This window comes from Giraffa tippelskirchi, chromosome 5 (genome assembly GCF_054371585.1).
Source record: "Giraffa tippelskirchi isolate mGirTip1 chromosome 5, T2T-mGirTip1v1.2.pri, whole genome shotgun sequence".
NCBI lineage: Eukaryota > Metazoa > Chordata > Mammalia > Artiodactyla > Giraffidae > Giraffa > Giraffa tippelskirchi.
Genome location: NC_137279.1, coordinates 135856248 through 135880814, shown reverse-complemented (window position 1 = coordinate 135880814; position 24567 = coordinate 135856248). Strand labels below are relative to the sequence as shown.

At 38.4% G+C, this 24567-nt stretch overlaps 1 protein-coding gene and 1 long non-coding RNA gene across 8 annotated transcripts in view; one reads left to right on the top strand and one right to left on the bottom strand.

Annotated features, from left to right (window-relative positions):
• MCOLN3 (mucolipin TRP cation channel 3) overlaps positions 1-24567 on the bottom strand; it is a 37233-nt gene that overhangs the window by 1641 nt on the left and 11025 nt on the right. For 4 of the 7 annotated variants that reach the window (XM_081490057.1, XM_081490053.1, XM_081490058.1 and 1 more), the window contains 10 exons: positions 22466-22633; positions 16887-17040; positions 15507-15591; positions 15333-15429; positions 9926-10025; positions 6799-6911; positions 6566-6715; positions 3256-3357; positions 3025-3147; positions 1711-1917 (listed from right to left, as the gene is read on the bottom strand). In XM_081490057.1, the coding sequence (XP_081346183.1) occupies positions 1711-1917; positions 3025-3147; positions 3256-3357; positions 6566-6715; positions 6799-6911; positions 9926-10025; positions 15333-15429; positions 15507-15591; positions 16887-17040; positions 22466-22606 (1272 nt within the window). In that variant the 5' untranslated portion in view covers positions 22607-22633. Of the gene's footprint in view, positions 1-1710; positions 1918-3024; positions 3148-3255; positions 3358-5688; positions 5766-6565; positions 6716-6798; positions 6912-9925; positions 10026-15332; positions 15430-15506; positions 15592-16886; positions 17041-22465; positions 22634-24567 lie in introns of all 7 variants that reach the window. The other 3 variants (XM_081490055.1, XM_081490056.1, XR_014053569.1) reach the window with 2 other exon arrangements.
• Positions 16199-22032, top strand: LOC145506137 (uncharacterized). Its single transcript, XR_014053570.1, has 3 exons — positions 16199-16294; positions 16952-17128; positions 18360-22032. It is a non-coding gene; the product is annotated as an uncharacterized LOC145506137 (long non-coding RNA).

Below are 24567 nucleotides of genomic sequence, written 5' to 3'. Positions count from 1 at the left end.
AGGTTCTTTACTGCTAGTGCCACCTGGGAAGCCCACAGGGGTGGGTTAGGTAGGGATTTTTCTAAAGGGACAGTTCACTTGCTTCCACGTATTTTCATGGTGATGGAGCCTCTAGAGCCACTCTTAGGTTTGGCTAAGGAAAAGTGGGTCTAAGATTCTGCAGTGCCCTCCTGGGCTCTCTTTCGTGGGTCTGAGTCAACCTGAAATGGACATGTTGAATCTGAGACCTCCTTCCAGGGACAATCCAGCCTGCACACCCTTTTGGAGTCTCTCTTCCAGACGGACAGATTTATGTAAGGGTCTAATATTTATTTCAGTTTGGGGATCTAAGATCCCGAGAATGGGCCCAGGGCCAGAAAGGACCAGAAAGGACTTGCCCATGTGACAAATGCCCTGAGTCTGTGGAAAGAGGTTAACATCTAAACCAAGAGTCTCAGGCTTGTGTCAAGAGCTGTCCATTCACGTTCCTCTTTGAGATCTCAGATATCATCATCCTTGAATAACATATAGCTTTCTACATGCAGAGGTGAAGGCAGTCAACTTTTAGAGCACCGTGGGAAGGAATTTGGACAGGTACAACTACATTCTTTTCAGTCTCCTTGGTGACTCTAAGCAACTCAGTCAAGTGAGCATTGAGGACAGTCAGTTCTTGACATCTGATTCAGTAAGAATGAAGTCACAGCCCTGGTTGCCTGAACAAGGTATTTGTAATTACCAATATATAATCCATCAACTCTTGATCATCTTTCTCCTTATCTATTCACATGGCATCATGTTTCATTACCCTTCTCATGTTCAGAAACAGAAGTCCCCACATGGAGGTGTCTACGCCAATAATATACCTAACGTGCTACTACTAACGTGTGTGTGCAGGCCAAGTTGCTTGAGTCGTGTCCGACTCTTTGCAACCCCATGGGCTTAGCCCACCAGGCTCTTCTGTCCATGGGATTCTACAGGCAAGAATACTGGAGTGGATTGCCATTTCTTTCTTCAGGGAATCTTCCCAACCCAGGGATTGAACCAAGTCTCCTACATCTCCTGCATCGGCAGACAGGTTCTTGAGCCACTAGCGCCATGTGGGAAGGTTATTAGAAATTTGAATACATATGGATATTTATTCTGCCTTTCCATATTTCAAAGGGCTCAAACTGATTTTTAAAATCCAGTGTGAATAACAGTATTAGTGATTGAGAATCGGACACAACTGAGTGACTAACTGATAACAGCTTTTCAAATAATGCTCCTGAATGTGGAACACATACATGGCAAGTTCTTGACCTATCAGTTCCTTGACTGTTCTGGAGACCAAGCCTCTGGGGGTGGTCCCAAGAAGAGCCTAGCAGAATGATGTGTTCAGTTACAGCACGCTTCAAATAAAGAGGTCAATTTTTCTTCATGAAAATTGGATTTTAAAAGCTCCCCACAAAATTTTGACCATCTGAAATGCCATGTTTCACTCACCCAATACCTAATGATCCTTATAATGCTAATAAAAGATTAGAAAGCTTGTTTGAAAACACACAGTTACTCAAAGACAAAACTTTCAACATTCTAGAAATTCTGTTTCTTGGGATCTAAAATTGAAGTCCTTTTTCTCTACTCTGAAGAAATTACCATTCCATTGATCTCCTCCCCGTTAGGTACTGTATTTTATTGACTCTCTACAAGTTCTAGGAAAATGTCACTCCTCGCAGTTCTTGATGAACCTACCTTAATTGTTTCATATGTATCGGTGATCAGTGCAATGAAAAGACTTAAAATCATGTATATAAAAAGGCTGATGAATGAGTAGAGGTAAATTCTGCTAAATAGCCAGACCAGGTAACTTTTTTGCTGCATTTTCGCAAATGTGGCAAACATATCATCTCCATTTATCAGCGAGAAAAGACACTCAGAGACCATATTCAGAGAACGGAACTGCAAAAAAAAAATTCATTTTATTTCATGTTCCCTCCCACTGGAGACTTTGATCATGACTCCATAATAAAAATAGTGGAACTAGATATCCCAAGTTACGCTTTCAAACAAATACCCTCGGGTGACCACAGGCATTTTTTTTTTTAAAACAAGAGAAAATCAAACAAAAGTTTAATAACATGTACACAATGGAGACAACCAGGAAAAGTCATTCCTATACACATTTGTTTTGTGATCTACATAGTATGTACATGTCTACTGTTTTTCTTGGAACAAGGAGCTCCTTCTTGATGTTCCTCTTCATAGGAGGAGCCTGAACTGAAGAAGAAAAACACTGAAGGTACAGACCAGCTCCTCTGAGTCAAGCCTTACCCTCTCCTTTACTTTTCTGTAAAAAGAGATCCTTGAAATGCTTCTGTAGAGAATTCAGGTCTCAAACATGAATGCTTATGCTTCTGTTCTAAAGTTCATTCCATTTAAGATGATGGTATTATAGTCAAGACTATAACTCTAGTAAACAAAATTTTCAAATATTTCTACAAGTTTCTCCCTATACTACTTTTAAAAATAAAGTCAAATTTCAATAAAAATTACCTAAATAGCCCATCAATATATATTGATGGGTCAAACCTGGCTTCACTGATGGTAAGAAGGACTTAACTATCTGACACAGTTCACAAAAGGAGCTGAGGCAACCAAGTGAATCACCCATCCTCTCAAGTTAGTCTTACCTTGTGTGTGTGCTCAGTCGCTTCAGTAGTGTCCAACTCTTTGAGACCCTAAGGACTAAAGCCCGCCAAGCTCCTCTGTCCATGGAATTCTCCAGGCAAGAATACTGGAGTGGGTTGCCCTGCCCTCCACCAGGGGATCTTCCCGACCCAGGGATTGAACCCACATCTTTTACATGTCTTGCATTAGTAGGCGGGTTCTTTACCACTAGTGCCACCTAGTCTTACCTCACCAGTTTAAAAACATGGCAACAGACACACTACCTTCAACATTTTAAGGCTGAGTCACAAAGTAAAAGAAGCTTATTTTAAAAGAATAACAAGCCACTGGTACTACCCTGAGAGCTTAATAGCAACAGAGAAAGTTGTTTATCAGTACCTTATCATGATAAGGCCCCAGCACAATCCATCCACAGAAGCAATAGCCTAAATAAATCATGGCTGCACAGCAGCAGAACCTGATGACACTGGGCAGTGCCGCCTGGAGGGTGAGAATGAGGAGCTGGGAGAGTAAAAGAGGTCATTAGAATCCCTTTGTCCTTCAAACAAAGCAGTGCAGTAACTTTGAAAGAGAAATACCAACAGCTTGGAGATCTGTAGAATTCCTTACATTGTATTTCTGAAAAAAACCAAAGTACCGGATAACTCCAAGCCACACAAGCATGGTAGAGGTCCCAAGAAGTATGCTACAGACATCATAACTTGTTAGACTCTAAAACACAGTGGAAAAAAATTATCAGTTATATAGCAGAAATTCATTGGGGCAAAAATTATTTATTGAGTAGCAAAGAGTTGGGCACCATTCTAGGTGCTAAGGACAAAGTCGTGAACAGACAAAATTCCCTGCCCTCATGAGATTTACATTCTAGTGTGTGTAGAGATGATAGAAATTAATTAGCGAAACCCTTCATACATGAGCTGATGGTAAGTGGTGAGGAGAAAATTCAGGGGAGGGGACAAAGGATGGCTGTGTACTGCATTTCGAAAGGGTGATCAGGGAAGGTCTCACTGAAAAGGTGGCATTTGAGCAAAGTCATGAAGGGAGTGAGGGACCAAACCAAGCAAGAATCTAGAGGAAGAGCTTTCCAGGCAGAGGGACCAGTATCTGCAGAGGCCCAAAAGCAGGAGGCTGTCTGGCAAGATAGTGGGTCTGGCTAGAGAACAATAGGGGAGAGAGTAAGGAGTCACCGAGGTGAGGCAGCAGGTAGTTTAGAGTTTCACAAGTATATTTTAACAACTTTGCCTTTTACTCTGAATAGATGGGGGAGATTGAGAGCTCTGAATAGGAGTGCTGTAATCCAATGTTGGCTCTACAGTTGAGAGCAGACTGTTGGAAGAGAGATGGCTACTGCAATAATGCAGATGAGAGCTGATGGTGCTTTGGACCAGGCTGGGAATGGTGGAGATGATGAGGTGATTTCTGAAGGCAGACAAATAGGATTTTCTCTTGGATGAGATATGGAGGAGAAGGAATTAGTGAAAGAGGAGTCAAGGATGAATCTATGGTTTTTTTCCTTGAACAACTGAAAAGAGCTGCCATTAACTGAAATCTGAAAGGCCACAGAGAAGTGAGTTTTGAACAGAAGTGGAGTTGTTTTGTTGTTCTGTCACTCAGTCATGTCCAACTCTTTGAGACCCCATGGACTGCAGCAAGCCAGGCTTCCCTGTCCATCATCAACTCCCGGAGTTTGCGCAAACTCACGGCCATTGAGACGATGATTGTTTTAGGTATGTTAAATTTGTGAAGTTGAGTAGACATTCAAGTGAAGATGTGGAAGAATCAGTTGGATATTTGAGACTGGAGTTCAGGGAATAATTCCAAACTGGAGAAACAGATTTGAAAATCATTGGAAAACAGGTACTATTTTAGGCAATAGGACAGGATAAGATCACAAAACAATGGCAGAAAAACGAGGCGTCTAAGCATGGTGCCCTGAAGCTCTGTTACTTAAATAGCTTGGTGAAGTGAGAGGGAACAAGCAAAGGGAAGTGAAGACCAGCCATGATTCAGGAGAAAAATTAGGTAAGTGACAGCCAGTGAAAAAGCTCATCAACAAAGAAAGTGCTTGCAGTGTTAAAAAGCTGCTAATGGGTCAAAATGAGGATAAATAACTGAATGTTAAACACAGCAACAGTTACAGGTCATTGGAAAATACACTTTCTGTGCAGCCTGATTAGAACAGATACAAGAGAGAACGGGATGAAGAGAGTCAGAAACAGTATTAAATACTCTTTTGAGGTCTTTTGCTACGTAAAGGAAAGCAGAGAAATGGGGAAGTAGCTGGAGAGAGAATAGGTTGAGATTTTGTCTTTTTAGAAAGAAAAAAAAAAAAACCATGCTCATGGAAATGCCATGGTAGAGAACAGGAAATTAAGGATGCATAAGACATAGAGTAAGAATAGCTAGAGCCATGCTCTGGAACAAGCAAGCAGGGACAGCATCTGACAGGCTCGTGGAGGAGTTGGCCCTGGATAGTAACCTAAATGTTATATCCACAGTAAGAGAAAACGCAAAGTGTACGGGCATTGATGCTGATGGGTAGATAAATGCAGTGGGAATTTGTAGAATTTCAATTCTGTTTATTATTTTGTGAAACAGGAAGTGAGGTCATCAGCTGAAAGAAAGGGTGGAAAAGAGGTATTAGAAGTTTCAAGCGAGAAAAAATATGAAATGTTCGGCTAGGAGGCAGGGGGAATGCATGGTCTAGAAAAATGTAGAAAGACTGTTGGACACCATTAAGGCTCACTGAAGTTAATGGTAGGTGAGATTAGTAAAAAATGAAGATTTGCTGCAAATCTCCCCCTACTTCTCTTTATTTGTTCCCTAAAGTTAAATATCTATTTCAATGATATATATTACACAGGCATATAGTGACAGCTGCTCCATAGCTTCTAAACTCTCTCTTTCTGAAGTACATGCAGGGGCTATCTCCCCCAGCTCCCTTGCAGTCAGATGTGACTAAATTTTCTCCAGCAGGACTGGACAGAATGAAGGCTGCCATTCTGAGCCAAGGCATAAGGCTGTAAGAGACCTACTACCTACCATACCAGGTTTTCCTTTCCATGGGCTGCAACCTGTTTATGAGACAATCCACCATCAATCATGCAGTCTGGGTGAGCCTTCAATGGTCATCAGAGAAAAAGATGGGAGAAACTTAGATTCCTGAATGACTGTGTAGAGCTGAGTGACTTGCCAGGCTGGAAAACCCACTCTGACAAGTACATGAGGGAGAAATGAGCTCTTATCATATCTGAGCTATTGCATTTGAGATCTCTGCCCAGGAATCTGAACCAAAACAGGCTGTGGTTCATACTTATCCTTAATTGCAGTCGAGGATAGAAAAACATAAATCTGAACAAGATTACTTTGAACAGTATTAGGTTTTTTTTTTGCTTTGGGGGAGGGTTGATATACAAGCTGGCATCAATGGTAACAGTAAGAAAATGGGAATATTCTCAATCTGAATGGACAAAGGAACAACTGCAAGGACTCGAACAATAGTACTTTAGCCTCACTCCCCATCTCCTACCCACAGTCCAACTCTTTCTATTGAAGATTCTGGCATTCCTTGTAACAACAAAAAAAATCTTTTACCTTAGTTATCTTGGTGTGTGTATGACTCTCAGTGTGTGCAAGAATTCATAGGCCCCAACCCCAGAGTTCACATTCAGTAGGTCAAACGTGGGATATTTTATCAGATACCCAAATGACCCCGATTCAGAGGACTGTAAGTCACACTTTGAAAAACAGCCTAAAATATTTCCGGACTAGATTCTTACAAATTACTGTTATTTCAGGTTTACTCAATACAATGTTTGAAAAAAATCTTGTACTCTGTGAATCCTTACATTTTGGAAAAACAAATGACAGTTAAGGCAAATCTGATACTAACAATGACATAAATAGGAAAAAAATTTACCTTAGCTTGAATTTCCATTTTCAGAATTGATCCAATGATGGTCAATATGTCACTAATAATAATCATAATGTACCATCCATTGACAAATTCCATTCGATCAGAAACAGAAACTTCCTTCTTATAATGGAGAAGGAAAAAATTGACAAATTCCTTTAGGGAAAAAAGGGGAGGCATGGTGAATTTCTCTGTCAATCAAAATGACCAATGCATTCCTAGAAAGCAGTGACTCCTACCTGCTGAAGCTGAAGTCCTCTCACCACAGATCGAACACACAGGATTAACGAAGCCAAGCATGTCAGAATAATGAAGACATCAAAGATCATCATGTAATGAGTGTTCTTCTGAACTAGAGGAAAGAAGGTTACCTCCTTATGTAGTGGAACATCAATGTGGTGACTTTACTTCTACTTCTTTTTTCCCCCATTTTTAGCCTCATTTATTTTAACAGCTGCATTGCGTTATTTCAGTACAGATTTACAATACTTTATTTGTAAGGATGTTCAGGCTGTAATCTGGTTTTCACTACTACAATCCATTCTCCAGGTCCTCTTTGTGCCCAGGTTCAAGTGATTCTTTAGGTGGATGAATATCCAAACATGGAATTGTTGGGCTAAAGCATATGCATCTTTCTAAAAATAGATCTAAGAAATAGCTCTCCAAAAATATCATGCCAGTTTACATACCTACACACATCACCACATCTTCTTCATCATGGGACACCAGTATTCATTAATTTTTACCAATAATAGGAGCAAATGATGTGAAATGCCATTTTATCATGTACCAAATGGCTGTTGAATGCATTCAAGTACCATATCTTCCCCTTCCAACTTTTTTGTGTGTTTTAATGACTAAGAAAAATACGTCTCATTACTTTCCTAGAATTTCTGCTGGCTAGTCTTGCTTGTGCTTTTCCCATATTTCTTCAGGACCAAAATGTCAAATTCCAATAAAAATCTTACTGTTAATTTTAAGGGGAATCATGCTGAATTTATAGATTATTCTAGGAAGAATTGACATGTTCATGTTAAATCACTTGACTAAAAACATAATGTGTCAAGTTTTTTTTTTCCATCCTTCAGAAACATTTTCAAGTTTTATATGGATCCTTCTTCACACTCATGCTTAGAATAATTTTAAAAATTCAAGTATTCTTTCCACAAAGATAACAAACAGAAAAAGCTCTGATACAGATTCTTCTGTTAGTATTTAAACAAGTTTAAAAGTCCTCAAAACCATGTATCAAAGATCTTTAACCATCACCTGTCATCTTTTGTTCTTAATACAGTTAAGGTTCCTGCATATCCTATTTAAACATACTTATCTAGGTATAAAATACTCATTAAGCATCAGGTGTCTTTTCACATGCTGAGAATACAATGGTGAACAAGACAGATAGTCCCTGACCTTGTGGAACTTCTACTCCCGTGAGATAAGAGAAAAAAGTAAACAAGTAAATGAACAAAATACTTCCGGATAGGAGTATAGGAAGAAAGTAAATCCAAACAGCTAATAAGTGTATTTCCTACCTGGCACAGTTTCAAGCATTTTTGAAGATTTAACTCATTTGCACCTCACAGTAACCCCACGAGGTAGGTGTGATTATCCCCACTTTGCAGGTGAGAAAACTGAAGCCCAGAGGGGTCACAGAACTTGCCTAAGATTCCATGGCCAGTAAGTGCAGAGTCAGTGTTCAAACCTTTGCAGTTTGTCTCCAACATCCGTTACTCTGTTAGTGGTTCTTGGCATCTCTTTGGAACTTGTTAGAAATGAACATCCTCCTGCCTTACCCTAACCCTCGTAAATCAGAAACTGCTTTCCTAAGCTCTCCAAGTAACGCTAAAATTTGAGCACCACTGCTGAGGGAGCTTTGGGAGAGGGAATGTGGAGAAGAAAGGCTCATTTGTACCGCACAGTGAAGGAAGGCCTCACCAGAGGCAGTGGCTTTTAGCTGAGACTTGAATGACAAGGCAGAGCCACCCACACAGAGATTCTGGGAATCAGTCCTCCCAGCAGAAGCAAAGCTAGGTGAAGAGCAGAGGGTGGCTGTCACATGCTCTTACAGAGCTTGTCTTACTTAGCAAGTTGGGCTGCTCTCTGCTGATGGAAAGAACTCAAGACTATTTTGTAATGAAGCAACCCATAATTTTGTCAAGAGGCATCTAAATGTTATATGGGGCTAAATCTACTTCAGAAAAACTTAAAATCCAAGAAACAAACATTTGAGAGAAAGCTTATGCGCCAGGCACCTTCATATGCTCTCATTTTCCCTGTTCCCAAGTGTGTGAAGCATTAAGATGTTTACAGATGACTAAACAGGCTTGTGCTTCAAATAAACAATTTTGTGATTGAAATTTTATAATTGAAGTTTCTAAGTCCAGATCTTCATATTATTTGAAGTCACCTATTAGTGAAAAGAATACTAAAATGAAGACATTTTATTTCATTTATTCATGCTATCTCATTACTATTTCTGAACTTTGTGAATCCATTAGTAGGGAACCCTAAAGTAATTATTATCAAAGTATGGTCTGAATAAGGACTCACTGCACATTCCTGGGACTCATCGCCAGACCTACTGACTGTCTTGTGTGAAGCTGGGAAAACTGCATCTTAGCAGGTACTTGGAATGGTGCTTCTGCTCACTAGAATCCAAGACCCTAGGACATAATCATTAAAGTCAAGCACAACACACTATTACACACCATTTCAAGGAACTAGGAAATGAGATCAATTCTTTCCAGTCGGTTTTGTCTAGTTCAGCTCCAAAATTCTCAGCGATACTCAGTTTATACTTGAGTTTGTGTCCATATTTCTAGGACTGTACTCTGTCCTTATTTCATCTACTTTTTGACCTGGATAGAAGATAATTATAATGTGTGGGATATTTCAGGGTCAAATCCTACCTGACTTCTCCCTGGATATATGACCAAAGACACCAAAATTCACTTCTGAGCCTTAGTTTCTTCATCTATAAAAATAGGGATGCTACCTACCTCAAAGATATTTTAAAACACTGAAGTAAGGAAAGTGCAGCTCAAAGTACTTATGCAAATAAACACTCAACAAATACTTGTTTGAGTAGATGTGATTTTTTCTGTTGTTGTTGGGGGAATTATAAGCACTTTTTTTTAGTAAGGACTAGGCAGTGAAGGCTCATGGAAAAGGCAAGAAAAACCATTTAAATTACTAATAACTTATGAATTACTTGGAACATTAGATAACTAAAATGAATTAGTGACTTGGACATGATTCAATTCTTTCATTTGATGTTCCACATATCTTTGGGACCAGTAATTTTAATAACCATTTAATATTATTTAATAACCATTTTGAAAACTAGTAAAATTCATTACTTACTTGATCCAGATACATGCCAGTCTTTACATTCTCTGATGGAGATGTCATTATCTAAACTTATCTTAATTCTTCCACTGTGGGCTTTGTTGTCAAAAGTTATCTGTGAAGAACAGGAAAAGGGTCAAAAACATACCTACTACTTTTAGAGCCAAGGTGCCGCTATGCATTAATTAGGAAACAATTCTCCCAAAGTTACAGGAAACCCAGACCCTCAACTCTCACCTGATGCTAACTCCGTTTCAACCTCAGGAAGTTCCCTTTATTTCTCTGTGAGCTGAGAAAGTTGAGTTAGATCTTCCATAAAGAATGTTCAGTCGCTAAAAATCCTAAGTTTCTAGGATAGTATTCAAGCCCTGAACCACTTGTAAAACAAGAGAGCTTCCCCCTCCTCTCATTCTAAGCACCTCTAGATGTCCTCCTGAGCAAGCACAAGCACGTTTCCCCCCTTCTTCCAGCAGAGCCTTGGCTAGGGATAGATTTTTAATGTTGTTCTTACTAACACAGATGCTCATTATTTCTGTCTTGAAACATTTTAGGCGGAGCTTTTTCAATTTTCCTTCTAAGATTAGTTTTCTTTGTCACTCTGGAACCGTATGTACAATATTACAAAGGATGTGGTCACAGGGAACCAACAGTATGTCTGGCTTCAATGATAACTGTTTTGGGACACCAGGCACCAGTAGGACAAAGCCACGCCAGAACACCTTTCATAGCTCTTCCACTGTCTTCCCCTTCAAGCTCCCCCCCACCTTCTTGCAAACACCTGAAAGGCAAACTAAGGAAATTAGTCTGGTTTAGGGGTTTTGTTTTCATTTTTGGTGCCTCTTCTTTCAAGTAATAAAGTAAAAGGAAAGTTCTTTTCAAGTCTGCCATTTGTTGTGTTAGTCATTCAGTTGTGTCTGACTCTTTGTGACCCCATCGACTGTAGCCTGTCAGGCTCCTCTGTCCATAGAATTCTCTAGCCAAGAATTCTGGAGTGGGTTGCCATTCCCTTCTCCATGAGATCTTCCAGACCCACGGATTGAACTTGGGTCTCCTGCATTGCAGGCTGATTCTTTTAGACAAGTTTAATTGAAAATCTTCATGCGGGGTAATCAGATACCACTTCAGACAAAAGATTACAAATACACTTAGTAAGTCTAGTTACCCTGTTTCCCCTCATGTTAGACTATAAGTTTCTTTCCATGACAAGCAACCAAGGATAATGTATGCCCATCTTTATCATTGCTGAGATCCAGCCTCACACAAGGAAGATGCTCAGTACTATTTGAATGAGTCAGAAATCTCTGCCAAGAATAAACCATGCTTTGCCCACACAAAGAGCCCTCGGGTCTTACAAATAATAGGTGCTCATTAAATATCCAATAAAGTCTGACTTAATGTCAATCACATCTAAGCAAGGTTTAGAAGAAACTGAATTCTTTAAATGAAAAAGAAAAAATACTGAGTGTAATTAACAATAGATTAGATAATATAGGAAAAAAATAAGTGATTTGAAGTCACAGCAATTAAACTATTCAAAGTGAAGCACAGAGAAAATACTAGAAAATTAAATAAAAGAGGACAACTTCAAGTGCCCAAATATACATATTATTGGAATCTCTGAAAAGTAGGGGGAAAGAGATAGAAAAATATTTGAAGAAATAACACTGAGTAAATGTTAAACATAATAAAAACTATAAACCCACAGATCCAAGATATTCAATGAACTCCAAATACAAGAAACATGAAGAAAACTACAAAAAGGTATATCAGAATCAAACCATTGAAATCAGAGATGAAGAGAAAAATTTTAAAAGCATCCAGAGAGGGGGAAATATATCCCATACAGTAGAACAAAGATGAAGAAGACAGCAGATTTCTCATCAGAAACAATATAAACAAAAGAACAAAATCTTTAAAGTTCCAGGTAAAAACAGCCAGGCTAGAAGTCTATACCTCATGAAAGTACCTTCAAAAAACGAAGGTGAAATATTTTTTCAGACATATAGAAGCTGAAAGAACTTATTACCAGCAGATTTGCATCATAAGAAATATTAAAGGAAGCCCTTTACACAGAAAGAAAACCATGACAGGTGGTTTTTATGTTATACATGTACTGGTACACCATCACTTGAAAGTAGGCTGTAATAAGTTAAATATGTGTACTATAAACCACAAGATAACACAACAAAGATTTACAGCTAATAAGCTAACATATGAGATAGACTGGAAACCTAAAAAACATTCAGTTAATCCAAAAGAAGGCAGAAAAAGAAAGAAACCATATTAATAATTTCATGCAATTTAAATGATATAAGCACCTTAATTAAAAGGTAGAGATTGTTAGGTTGGATTAAAAAAGCAAGACTCAACTATATGCTGCATAACAAGAAACCTACTTTAAATATAAGATACAAATAATTTAAAAGGATGAAAAAAGATATGCCATGCTAACACTAGTTATAAGAGAGTTGGAATGGTTATATTAACATCAAAGTAAATTTTAGAGCAAAGAATATGATAAGGGTTAAAAAGTGCCATTTCACAATGATAAAAAAAGTCAGTTCAAGTGAACACAAAAAACCCTAGATGTCTATACACTTAATAAAGAGCTTCAAAATACAAGTTGCAAGAATTTATCAAACTACTATGAATGAATGCTAATGCACTACTTTTATATTATGAACCCAACTGGGCACACACGAAATAACCTTAATAAAAAGCTGTTGAATCAAACATCTACCACATACCAGATAATTTGGTAGGTCCTTCACATGTGCTATATTTTATCTTGACAACAATTTTGTCAGGTAGGTGGCATTAATTTGGTTTTACAAATGAGAAAACTGAGGCTCACACCAATTAAATAATTTGCCTAAAATTATATAGCTACTAACTGGTAAGCTAACATTAAAATCTAGATTTGTCTGACTCCAAAGTCCTTGTATTTTATATCAGGCATATACTGCCCCAGTTCATGTTTATTTACGGCAAAAATCGCACTAATGGCTTTTATTATCAAATTACCTGATAGGGTGTAGTTTCCACCACAGTTCTATGAGATGTACTGCTAAATACACAATGAACAGACATAGCTGGGGATAATTCTCCAAGAATGGCAAAAATATAACATCTGCATGTGGCTAAAGGCCAGGATGCTTTTACATTGTAGTGTGTCATGGGAAAAGATCTACATTTCACTAGTGTTTTGCTTGCTCATTCAACAAATATCTGAGTCACCTACTATATTTTCTCTTTTTGTTTGTTTTTTTGAACACCTATATTTTCTGAGAGATGAAAAGATAAAACAGTTCCTGCCTTCAGGGAACTTTCATTCTGTTGGAGCTGATGATAAACATCTAGAAAACTTAAAGGAGAAGGCGGTAAGACATACAATACAAAACAAAAACAAAATCTAGGGCTTCAGAGCACAGAATGTATTTCTAACTGAGGAATCACAAAGAGGTCCATGAAGAAGGTCTCAGTTGACCAAAGCCTTAAAAGATTATAAGACTTTTAAAAAGTATCATTTCTCTATAAGAGAGAGGCAGACAGACAGACAGACAGAGAGAAGACTGTGGATAACAGCTCAATTTTTAAAAAATCATGTAATTTTGAAAATTCACAACTTGCTGGTTACTGTTAGGATCAAAATGTGTAGCCCAAATATAGTCTTACAGAATTAGTGCTTTTTCTTATTAAACAACATGCATAATTATTATATTATACTACATCCTAAAATATTTCTAATCTCAATTTCTGAAAACTTGATTTCTAACAGCCAATTAGTTGAGTATCGTGGACATACCTTTTGATACAAGCTACTACTGTAGTACTAGAAATCTGGACCACATGAATGGCAAGCCTCTATCAAATGCTGTCCTGCATATGCCTCTCAGCACTGCATTACTGACTCTGATCTTTGTGAGGTGATGAACCAGCATGAGAGGCATCTTGTGCTCCACAGAGAGCATCAAAGCTCCATCTGCAACTGGAATACAGACAAGAGGAAACTAACCAGAACTTTCAGAGGCAGCATGCAGGAGGCACTGTGAGCAATAATTTCCATAGGCTGCAAATATCCTCAGTGAGGAAACTCAGCAACAAGAACCCTTGGCAATGACCTTAAACAGACTGCCACCGACTGCTGAGCGCTAACTACACAAACCTACAAAGCTCTGTTCTTTTTGTATTTTCCAGGTGCTGTTCTCGGTCCTGAAGACTCAGCAGTGAACAAGACAAGGTCCCTGCCCTCAGAGAACTTACACTGAGGTATAAAAGACCGATGATTAACAACTAAACAAGTGGGTACAAGAGTCCCTCCCCTTTATCCAAGATCCCCAGTGGATGCCTGAAATCACAGATAATACCAAACTTCATATATAATATTTTTTTCCTATACATACACACCTTTGATTAAGTTTATAAATTAGGCACAGGAGAGTAAAAACAATAACTAATAATTAAAAAAATGGGCTTCCCTGGTGGCACAGTGGTAAAGAATCCACATGCAATGCAGGAGGCGCAGGTTCGATCCCTGGGTTGGGAAGATCCCCTGGAGGAGGAAATGGTAACCCACTCCAGTATTCTTGCCTGGGAAATCCATGGACAGAGCAGTTTACAGTCCATGGGGTCACAAAAGAGACACAACTTAGCGATTAAACAACAATATTAAAATAGGAAAATTATAACATATACTATAATAAAAGTTACGTGAATGTGGTCTCTCTAAGTATCTTGTACAAATTAAATGCCTTTTCCCATCTTAACTACACACTTATCACACTGTGGCCATAATTTTTGCAGTTTGAGCTGTAACAGTAAAACTAGCATGGATTTCTTTTTCCTTCTTCACAATGTCACCTATAGATTTCTTCTTCTTGTAGCTTAAGCAATCTCAACATACAATTGGTTTTCTGTCTTAAGTTAAGAGCTTTCAGTTTTTCACCTAAAGAAATCCTTTGGCATATTGGAATCACCAGCTTTGGGGCCATTCTTAAGTAAAATAAAGCTTATTTGAACGTAAGTACTGTGATGTGTAGATAACTGAGAGGGTTAGTGAGTGACTAACGGATGGTATACACTGGACCAAAGGATGATTCATACTGAGGAGGGTCAGAAAGTTTTCATTATGCTACTCAGAATGACATGCAATTTAAAATACATGACTGGTTTATTTCTGGAATTTTCCACTTAATATTTTCAGACAGAGGTTGACCATGATAACTAAAACCTCAGAAAGTGAAAATGCAGTTAAGAAAGGACTAACAGAGCTAGCTGAACCAATGTCTCCTCTGTGCATATCCAATTAGGACAAGAACATCCTATACATTTGATCAACCCTCAACACAAGTAGATGGAACACATAACTAGATAAAACCATTTTTCTCCAGACAAGAATCAAATTAGCCCAGCCCACACTTACAGTCAGAGTAAAGTCATAACAGTCCGGGAGCTCATGATGACGAATAGTCTGCAGGTTAATGGCCTTCAGTTTAAACTGCAGCTCCACTGTTATGAGTCTGGAAAACAGGAGACTTTAGTGCAGTGAAAACATGTACACACAAACAGGAGTTACACTCCCACCTGCTTCCCTCACCTGTGAAAGTCCAGTGTTAAGTTGAGTTTATTTTCTTCTAGTGTTCCAATGTGAAAAAGTTCATTTGGTTCCACAAATAAACATTCTGCCATAGAAAGGAACAAAACATAATATAGCACCTGAAATAAACATAGAAAACTGCATCCTGAAAGGATCATATGATGAAAACTGGATATTCAGATTCTGGTATTTTTGTGAATTAAGATTTTTAAATCTAAACATCCATACCACATGGTTACAATGACTTTTATTTGTTTGTAAGATGTGACTATAACATTTCTTGAGTGGATGGAGGTAGAGAAATATCTGAACTCTATTTCACTAATCTTGTATAGAAGGCCATCTTCCTGTCTTTTTCAGCCTAAATTTCGAGGCCCCTCTCCCTTTTTGTATCCTATGCATACATTTGAAGCATCTAGAGTGTCTAAGATAAAATTTTCTATGTTTAAAGTATCTATTTTTTAAAAATATTATGTGTTGACAATTTTCCCTCAATAAACACTTTAAAAAAAAAAAAGGAAGACAGCATCTTAGGAGGTTTTGACTTCCTTTATTATTTTTCTCAAAGAAAAAGTCCCAGCAGCTACTGCTAAAAGTACTTACTTTTTAACTCAATGACCTAAGCTAATGTTTTAGGTACAAATTGTAAATAGAACTTGCTAATAGGAATAAGCTATGCTATTCTAAATTCTGGTTCTCACTGGTGGTGGTTTAGTTGCTAAGTTGTGTCTGACTGCGACTCCATGGACTGTAGCCTGCCAGGCTCCTCTGTTCATGGGATTTCCCAGGCAAGAATACTGGAGTGGGTTGCCATTTCTTTCTCCAGGGGATCTTCCTAACCTAGGAACTGAACCCAGGTCTCCTGAACTGCAGGCATATCTCTGACCGACTGAGCTACGAGGGAATCTCATTACTCCTCAACTTACTCCCAAAGATACTGAATAGTGAAGTACTATTGAGGGGAGAAAGTTTTATATACTATATACTCAAGAATTTGCAAACATTTGTTTTATAAGGGCAGTATATATCTATCGAACTGGCTTATCCAGAAGAGAGGTTGTGGAATAAAATGGCTAAGAGCACAGCCTGGGTCAAATTTCAGCACTATCTCTTACTAGGTCCACCTTGAGCAGATTACTAAACCTTCTGAGCCACATTTTAGTCTTCTGTAAAATGAAGACAATACTAAACTTGTCTTGTTGATTTTTTGTTTGTTGATTTGTTTAAGAATCATGAGGTATAGTGAAGTACCTGGCATAACTGATACGGTTCTTACTATGACCTAATAGCCCAGGCCAAATCAATATTTTCAGAGATGAAATTACTGACTTTAAATCAAGGAGTTAAAAATGGAAGTTCTAGCTTATAGAAGAATATCACCAGTTTCAATTTCTGGGTCAATGTCAAAGGTATCATTTCCAGGACAGATGTTTCCTTGCTTGTAGAAGTGCCAACAGACTGCCATGGCCGACTGCTCCGTGCCCTTGTTCTCGAATGCATGATTCCCAACTGAGATGTTGCACAGCTTCAAGTACTTCAACCAAAAAGAGAAACAGAAGATGAGAGCACCCAGCCAGGCAGAAGTGAAGCCATGATTCCCCTCCCTCCCTGCCTTTGAAACGGTAGGTTCCCACCTCCCGTCCAGGTGGAGACGGGAAAGTAACTGACATGCTATTGTGCACTGGGATGGCAGAGGGCAAAGAGCACTTGTGAATTAAGAGTTTTGGGTTCAAGTCTCATTTCTGTTATTGTGAGCAAGTCACAAACTTTATCAGCCTCTGCTTTCTTATCTGCAAAATTAAAGGCTGAATTTAACCTTAAATAACATTTTAAGTTCTTTCCTCCTTTAAAGAACTATGTTTAGGAAGTGACTTTTACATTTAATGTGAGTACAAACTTTATTTATCTTTGAACTATTTTCTATAGTCAAGAGTTCTGCTTTACTATAATATAGGAAGTGGGATAAAACTGTTCCAGACTAATCAGCAAAACTTTGTCTAAAGATAATTTTTTTTTAATCTTTATCTTTGCAAGAATACAGCTTCGTTACTTTTAAGCAATATTCCCCTGCTGAAAGTCCTCCCATGATTTCCTGTGTCTCAGGATAAACTTAAAAGCTCTTTTCCAGGGCTTGGAAAGCCCTACCTCTGGCTCTTCCCTCACTCCTTTGCACGCTTGCCTTAAACATACTAAATGTTTTCCAGCCTCCAGGGCCTTTGCTGTTGCCACTCCTTCAGCCTGAAATATTCTTCCTCAGACTTCAAGTCCCCAGAAAGGCCTTTTCTGACCATCTTGAGACCACTGTTTACGTTTTATGCCACCTAATTTTTTTTTCATAGCAGTCATCACTGTTGGAAATCAACTTATTTTGCTAAATTTGTTTAAAATCCATCTCTTCCATTGGAATCTAAGTTCCACAGGGCAAGGAATTTATCAAGCCCACTGCACTAACATCAGCACTTAGAACCATATTGTAAGCAGACAGGATGGGAAGGGGGTGGGTCCCTGGAGAAAGAGAATATGTGTGACTTTGTCATAAGAGAAGCCATTTTTGGCCTCAGTCTTTTTGGATCAAATGCTGGTCCTTAAACAGGTCTCAGTAATTAGTAATATTAAGGGAACAAACGAATGTATAAACAAATGACTGTTATCAGACAAGAGAAGTAACAATAGCATAGACAACATGTCCATTGTAAAGATTCCCAGTTCTGTTTCAGTGGTAAAGATTAGCCCATAACACTTAACCTTTTCTGACTTCAGTCAACTAAAACTTGGACTCTGTCGACTGCTCAAGCCCCTTCATAAATATGCAGGTGCCCTTAGCTTAAAAGTTTCCCAATTTTACTGTTCCAGGAGACACTGCTTTGAGAAAGATCCCTGGTGTTCTCCTTATTTGCTGCAAGTAATGAATCCTTCCTTCTGATTTTTAGCCTGGTTGGTTCTTTTGGCTCGACACCCACCAAGAGGCAAACCCAGCTTTCAGGTGAGAGTACACAGAGTACATGCTCAAATATTTGTCAAGTTAATGGGGAGGTGAAAAACTACTATAATATGATAGAGGATCTTCATCCACTAGAGCTCATCTACATAGAGTAAGATGGTAAACTGCTAGGATAGGATTTGTTACGGCACCAACATTTCTGCTAGCACTGGGACTGGGAAAATGTGCCAGAAATCTACAGTAATATAATTAAGCTGTATACATCATTAAATACTATTATGTCCTACATCTAGAGGAAATGGTATAATGCTAGACATATTTAGTTTTGAGATATTTCCCACACAAGGAAATAAGTGCCTTAAGTCTTTCTAAAGCTACTCAGAGTCCAATTGGTAGTTTTATATTGAGGCATGGGGGAGTAAGAGGAATACAATACATTAAATGAAAAAAGAAGTAAAAGATATTGAATGTGTTAAGGTACCACGGAGACCAATATGCCTGAAATGTGAACTATGTAACAGGAGGTAAAGCCAGAAAGGCAGGCAGGGGTCACACCTGTATGGGCCCCTGTAGCCTTTCTGAGTGCCCACTCCCTGTGAAGCAGTCCAGACAGGAATTACTTAAAGATCTGAACCTATCATAGAAACTTGCGTCTAAAACCTTATACGATCTTGAAACACAAAAGATCCAAGCTGTAGGCCTTCAGGTACGTGCTATTTTTATAAGTGATTCTACAGCCAGACTTCCTTGCTGTCTTAATAAGGCTCCTTGTGGAGTCTGAGGGCGTCCCAGGCGCTAGCAGTAAAGAACCTGCCTGCCAATGTAAGAGACTTAGGTTCGATCCCTAGGTTGGGAAGATCCCCTGGAGAAGGAAGTGGAAACCCACTCCAGGATTCTTGCCTAGAGAATCCCAAGGACAGAGGAGCCTGGTGGGCTACAGTCCACAGGGTTACAAAGAGGTGGACATGACTGAAGTGACTTAGCACGTGAGGTCTGAGCACCTGCAGAGCTGGATGGTGTGGACAAAGAGTGTTGCCTGTTATTCCCGTAAACAAGTGTTGCCAGCCATCAAGCCTTCAGCCACTGTAGTGGTGCTGAGGGTATGCCCTGAGGGGAACGCAGGATGGAGAAAAACAGGATACTCGCCCTGGATGGTTAAGATGTATATCAAAGGAATAACTGCCATTAGGCCAGATTCATCTTCCCAGAAAATCATTAGCTTGAGATATCTGTTTTTTTGAGATTAGCAGTGATCTTTTGATGTTCCACTACATGGTTTTTATTTTGTTTTCTGCAAATCCCTCTTTGGACTAGTCTCTCAGAGCTATCTGAGAGGCTGCCTTCCTGGGCTACAGTCCTCGGTGATGTCTTTGAATAAAACATAATTCTCAACTTTTAGGTTATGCTTTTTTTTTTCCAGTCAACAATGGTCAGGGGCAAGTAGCAGAACTGTGGCCAGCTAAAGGGCCAATCTGGAGCCTGAGTCAGAAGAGTCTGGGAGCGGAAGGTGGTATAGGACTACCACTGAAAGGCAGGTGACCTTGTAGGACTGACTAATGGGGCACCTAAGTGGCTATGACTTCTGTCGGGCTCTAATGAGGCTGGCATCTGTCCCCACTTGCCTCTGCAGCTACACCTTGAAAGAACTAGTTTTTCACACAGATTCATGGGTCCTAGAGCATCCTTTGGGAGACTATATAAAAATATATAAAAATCCTTACCTGAGAAATGTGGCACCCAAAGTAAAACAGATTAAACAGCTTGTTCCTTGATTACAGATGCATTTTTTGGTGGTCTCCCTGTGATTACCTGATCTGAACACATGAATCTTTTGAGCTCATTCATTCATTCACAAACATTTGAGTGCCTGGTATGTACCTCCATCTTCAGGGAATAAATATATTAATATGCGGCACTAAACACTTATAAAATGAGGAGTCAAAATCATGCAGTCAAATCTATGATTTCAGGTGAATCATTCAGAATAAACTGCCAAGAAGTGGTAGGACAGGTGGGAGGGGAAAGCGGGTAACCAACTAGAAGTAGGGATTTATAGCCTGTGTTTGAGGTGCAAAAAAGTAAGTGGTTCCAAGATCCTGAGACCTTTAAATCTAAGCACCTGATCAGAAAGAGAAACAGCTCTGAGAAGTAGGTGGGAAGAGAATATGCATCTGCTTTGAACAGAGTGATTCTGAGGTGCTTGTGAGCTCTCTTCACACAACAGTGTGAGCAACTGTTTTGGAAACATCTGTCTTGGTGATGGGTGACAGTGGCGGAAATTCTGCAGGAAAAGGACAGACCTTTGAGGACTGCCCTAAGTTAAGAGGCAGCTGAAAGAAGGAACCCAGTAAAGACAACCCAAACATGACTGATAAAAGCCAGGATATAGTATTAAAATAGGTCTTTGACATTCCAATACATAAATAAACATACTAAACAAGAGTGATGCTATTACAACCAGTGTTAAATCAGGATAAGCCCTAGAGATGATTTAGTTAGATGACATTTTAGGGCTCCACTCTTCAGGAAAACTAGTCATGGAAATAACTCTAAGGGCTGAGAACCTACTGTCTTACCTGTCAGTTCTTGGTGACTATCACCTCAACTATCAAGGTATTTCCTTACAGCAGACAAAGATGTTTCTTTCATATCAGTCCACGGTTTCCCTATTCACTTCTCTGGAATCATGTAGAATAATTGACCTTATTAACCACAAAAACTTTATTCACTAATATTGTGATTAAGATACTTTTTTTACCTTCAGTTTAAAATGCGTGATAGTGCTCGGAAGACGGTAGGGTCACTTGCCCAAGGTAAACATTACCCTAAATAGTATCTACCTATTTGCTAACACAAGGAATCTACCTACATGCAATTCTATAAAGAACAAAGAAATCTGATAAACAGAACTGCCTGAATGCCAAATACTATATCTCTAAGACTGCTTTTAACCTTAATAATGAAGGTAAAAATGTTTTAGGAAGAATTTATTGAACTGTTTATCTCTTGCCTTTACCCACCCCTCCTGTCAAAAACAAACTAATTTGCTTCAGAGTAATTTAGGTAAACTTAGTAATCTTAAAACAAGGATCTCAATATCTCCAGAATTTTACTACTATTTGACCTTACAAACTGTAGGACATTATTCTATTTAACAACGCATGTAGCTTACTTCCATTATTATAGATTTCTGGACAATTTTTGTAATCTGAATGCTATCAGAAAGCCCCAGTATCACAAATATGTATTTTATGCCATAGTTTGTCTCTGGGAAAATGAAAAGCCCTAATTATACTGTAACAATTTTTGAAGAAGAGTTATAATTTTTATATATACTGCAGTTAGTACTGCAGAAATGTTGTCTGCAGTACTAACTCAGGTTGGAAATGCTGACTTCAAGAAAGCTCCCCAAGATTCCTACAAAATAGGAGATTTTCAGACTTGAGAAAGTACTGTTTGTTTGTAGCAAAACCAAACTGATTAGAAACTCAGAGTAGAAATTTGACCCACATGTATTAAAAACAAGCTTCCTTTTTGAGGCAGTTAACCAATGTTACAATAAAACCATTGCGTATGTGACATAAAGGCCTTTCTTATTTTTTAAATGAATTTCAGGTCTTGGTTACTCTACACATTCTGCAAGGTTAATGATCTCATTATTTTTAAGGGTCCCTGAACATATTATCTCTGAAAACTTAATGACTACTTACAACCAAGGTCATGGTTAATAATTTTAAATCTTTGAGGTTCTTATGCCAAGCCCTAGATGTGACTCTTTTAATTAAGTCTTTAAAGTTACTGTCTCTCTGTTACTAAACAAAAGCTCTTCTCAACTTATAGTGTTGTAAAAGTTTGTTGGCAAAGTTACAAAAATTAATGGTTTCATACATGACATTTATAATTTCATTAAAAAATGCTCACCCTTGTACACCTGAATGTCAGCTTCTATTTTGCACATTGCTAACAATTCTCCAGTTTAATCTTTCTCCCAAGTAAAGAATACATGTGCCTGACTTACCTGGTTCACTGCAAAGACGATCTGATCGTACACATCTCTTTGTGTATACACTGCATATGTGTCATCCATTCTGTCTATATATCCTTTTAGGAAGAGGTGCTTGAATGCTATAGTGTTCTCTTCCTTGAAAGCTACCACCATCTGGTTACTCAAGCCAAAAAAGATCAGCTTAAAAGAAAGAAAAAGAGGGTGAAACAGCAATGAAATAAAGGTCTCCACTAAATGATTAACTCATCTATTCAAGATTCAATACCTAATTAATTCTTAATATATTCTAAAGAAATTAAACATTTGGCAGTTGGGAACTAATTTGTCCTTAAAGATAAGGTGGGTTTCTAGTTCTAAACTAAAAGAAACTGACTTTGCATACTTTCAACATTTATTTTCATGTACAATCTCACTTATGACATTGTCCCCACCAATAGAAACTTTAGGAGCTTTTTAGGAGTTCTTTAGCTCAGAGAAGCAAGATAACTTTGAGTAAGGAAGTTGGAAGGTTTCCCTAAGGGAAGAAAGAATAATAGAAACCCTGTAGTAGGTGCATAACTTGGGGCAGGGGACATTTGAGGAGCATGTGGAGAAGGCTAAGAAGGTCGAGTTGAACTTAGCTCTTTGAGGGGGACACTGAGGACACCAGCATAATTCAATTAGAGAAACAGTGAGGAAAAATGTGAGCAGAAACACTGAAGTCAGATGGTGCAGGAGCGCGAAGGGCAAGTAGAAGATTTCAAAATGAATTCTTCAGGACATCAAGAAGGCTTGAAGCAAAGCCCAGGACCAGGCGGCTTCACAGCTGAATTCTACCAAAAATTTAGAGAAGAGCTAACACCTATCCTACTCAAACTCTTCCAGAAAATTGCAGAGGAAGGTAAACTTCCAAACTCATTCTATGAGGCCACCATCATCCTAATACCAAAACCAGACAAAGATGCCACAAAAAAAGAAAACTACAGGCCAATATCACTGATGAACATAGATGCAAAAATCCTTAACAAAATTCTAGCAAACAGAATCCAACAATATATTAAAAAGATCATACATCATGACCAAGTGGGTTTTATCAAAAGGATGCAAGAATTCTTCAATATCCACAAATCAATCAATGTAATACACCACATTAACAAATTGAAAGATAAAAACCATGTGATTATCTCAATAGATGCAGAGAAAGCCTTTGACAAAATTCAACATCGATTTATGATAAAAACCCTCCAGAAAGAAGGAATAGAAGGAACATACTTCAACATAATAAAAGCTATATATGACAAACCCACAGCAACCATTATCCTCAATGGTGAAAAATTGAAAGCATTTCCCCTAAAGTCAGGAACAAGGCAAGGGTGCCCACTTTCACCACTACTATTCAACATAGTTTTGGAAGTTTTGGCCACAGCAATCAGAGCAGAAAAAGAAATTTTTATCCAGATTGGAAAAGAAGAAGTAAAACTCTCACTGTTTGCAGATGACAAGATCTTCTCTACAGAAAACCCTAAAGACGCCACAAGAAAATTACTAGAGCTAATCAATGAATATAGTAAAGTTTCAGGATATAAAATTAACACACAGAAATCCCTTGCATTCCTATACACTAACAATGAGAAAACAGAAAGAGAAATTAAGGATACAATTCCATTCACCATTGCAATGAAAAGAATAAAATACTTAGGAGTATATCTACCTAAAGAAACAAAAGACCTATATATAAAAAACTAAAAAACACTGAAAGAAATCAAAGAGGACACAAATAGATGGAGAAATATACCATGTTCATGGATCGGAAGAATCAATATAGTGAAAATGAGTATACTACCGAAAGCAATCTATAGATTCAATGCAATCCGTATCAAGCTACCAATGGTATTTTTCACAGAACTAGAACAAATAATTTCACAATTTGTATGGAAATACAAAAAGCCTCGAATAGCCAAAGCAATCTTGAGAAAGAAGAGTGGAACTTGAGGAATCAACCTGCCTGACTTCAGGCTCTACTACAAAGCTACAGTCATCAAGACAGCATGGTACTGGCACAAAGACATAAATATAGATAAATGGAACAAAATAGAAAGCCCAGAGATAAATCCACGCACCTATGGACACCTTAT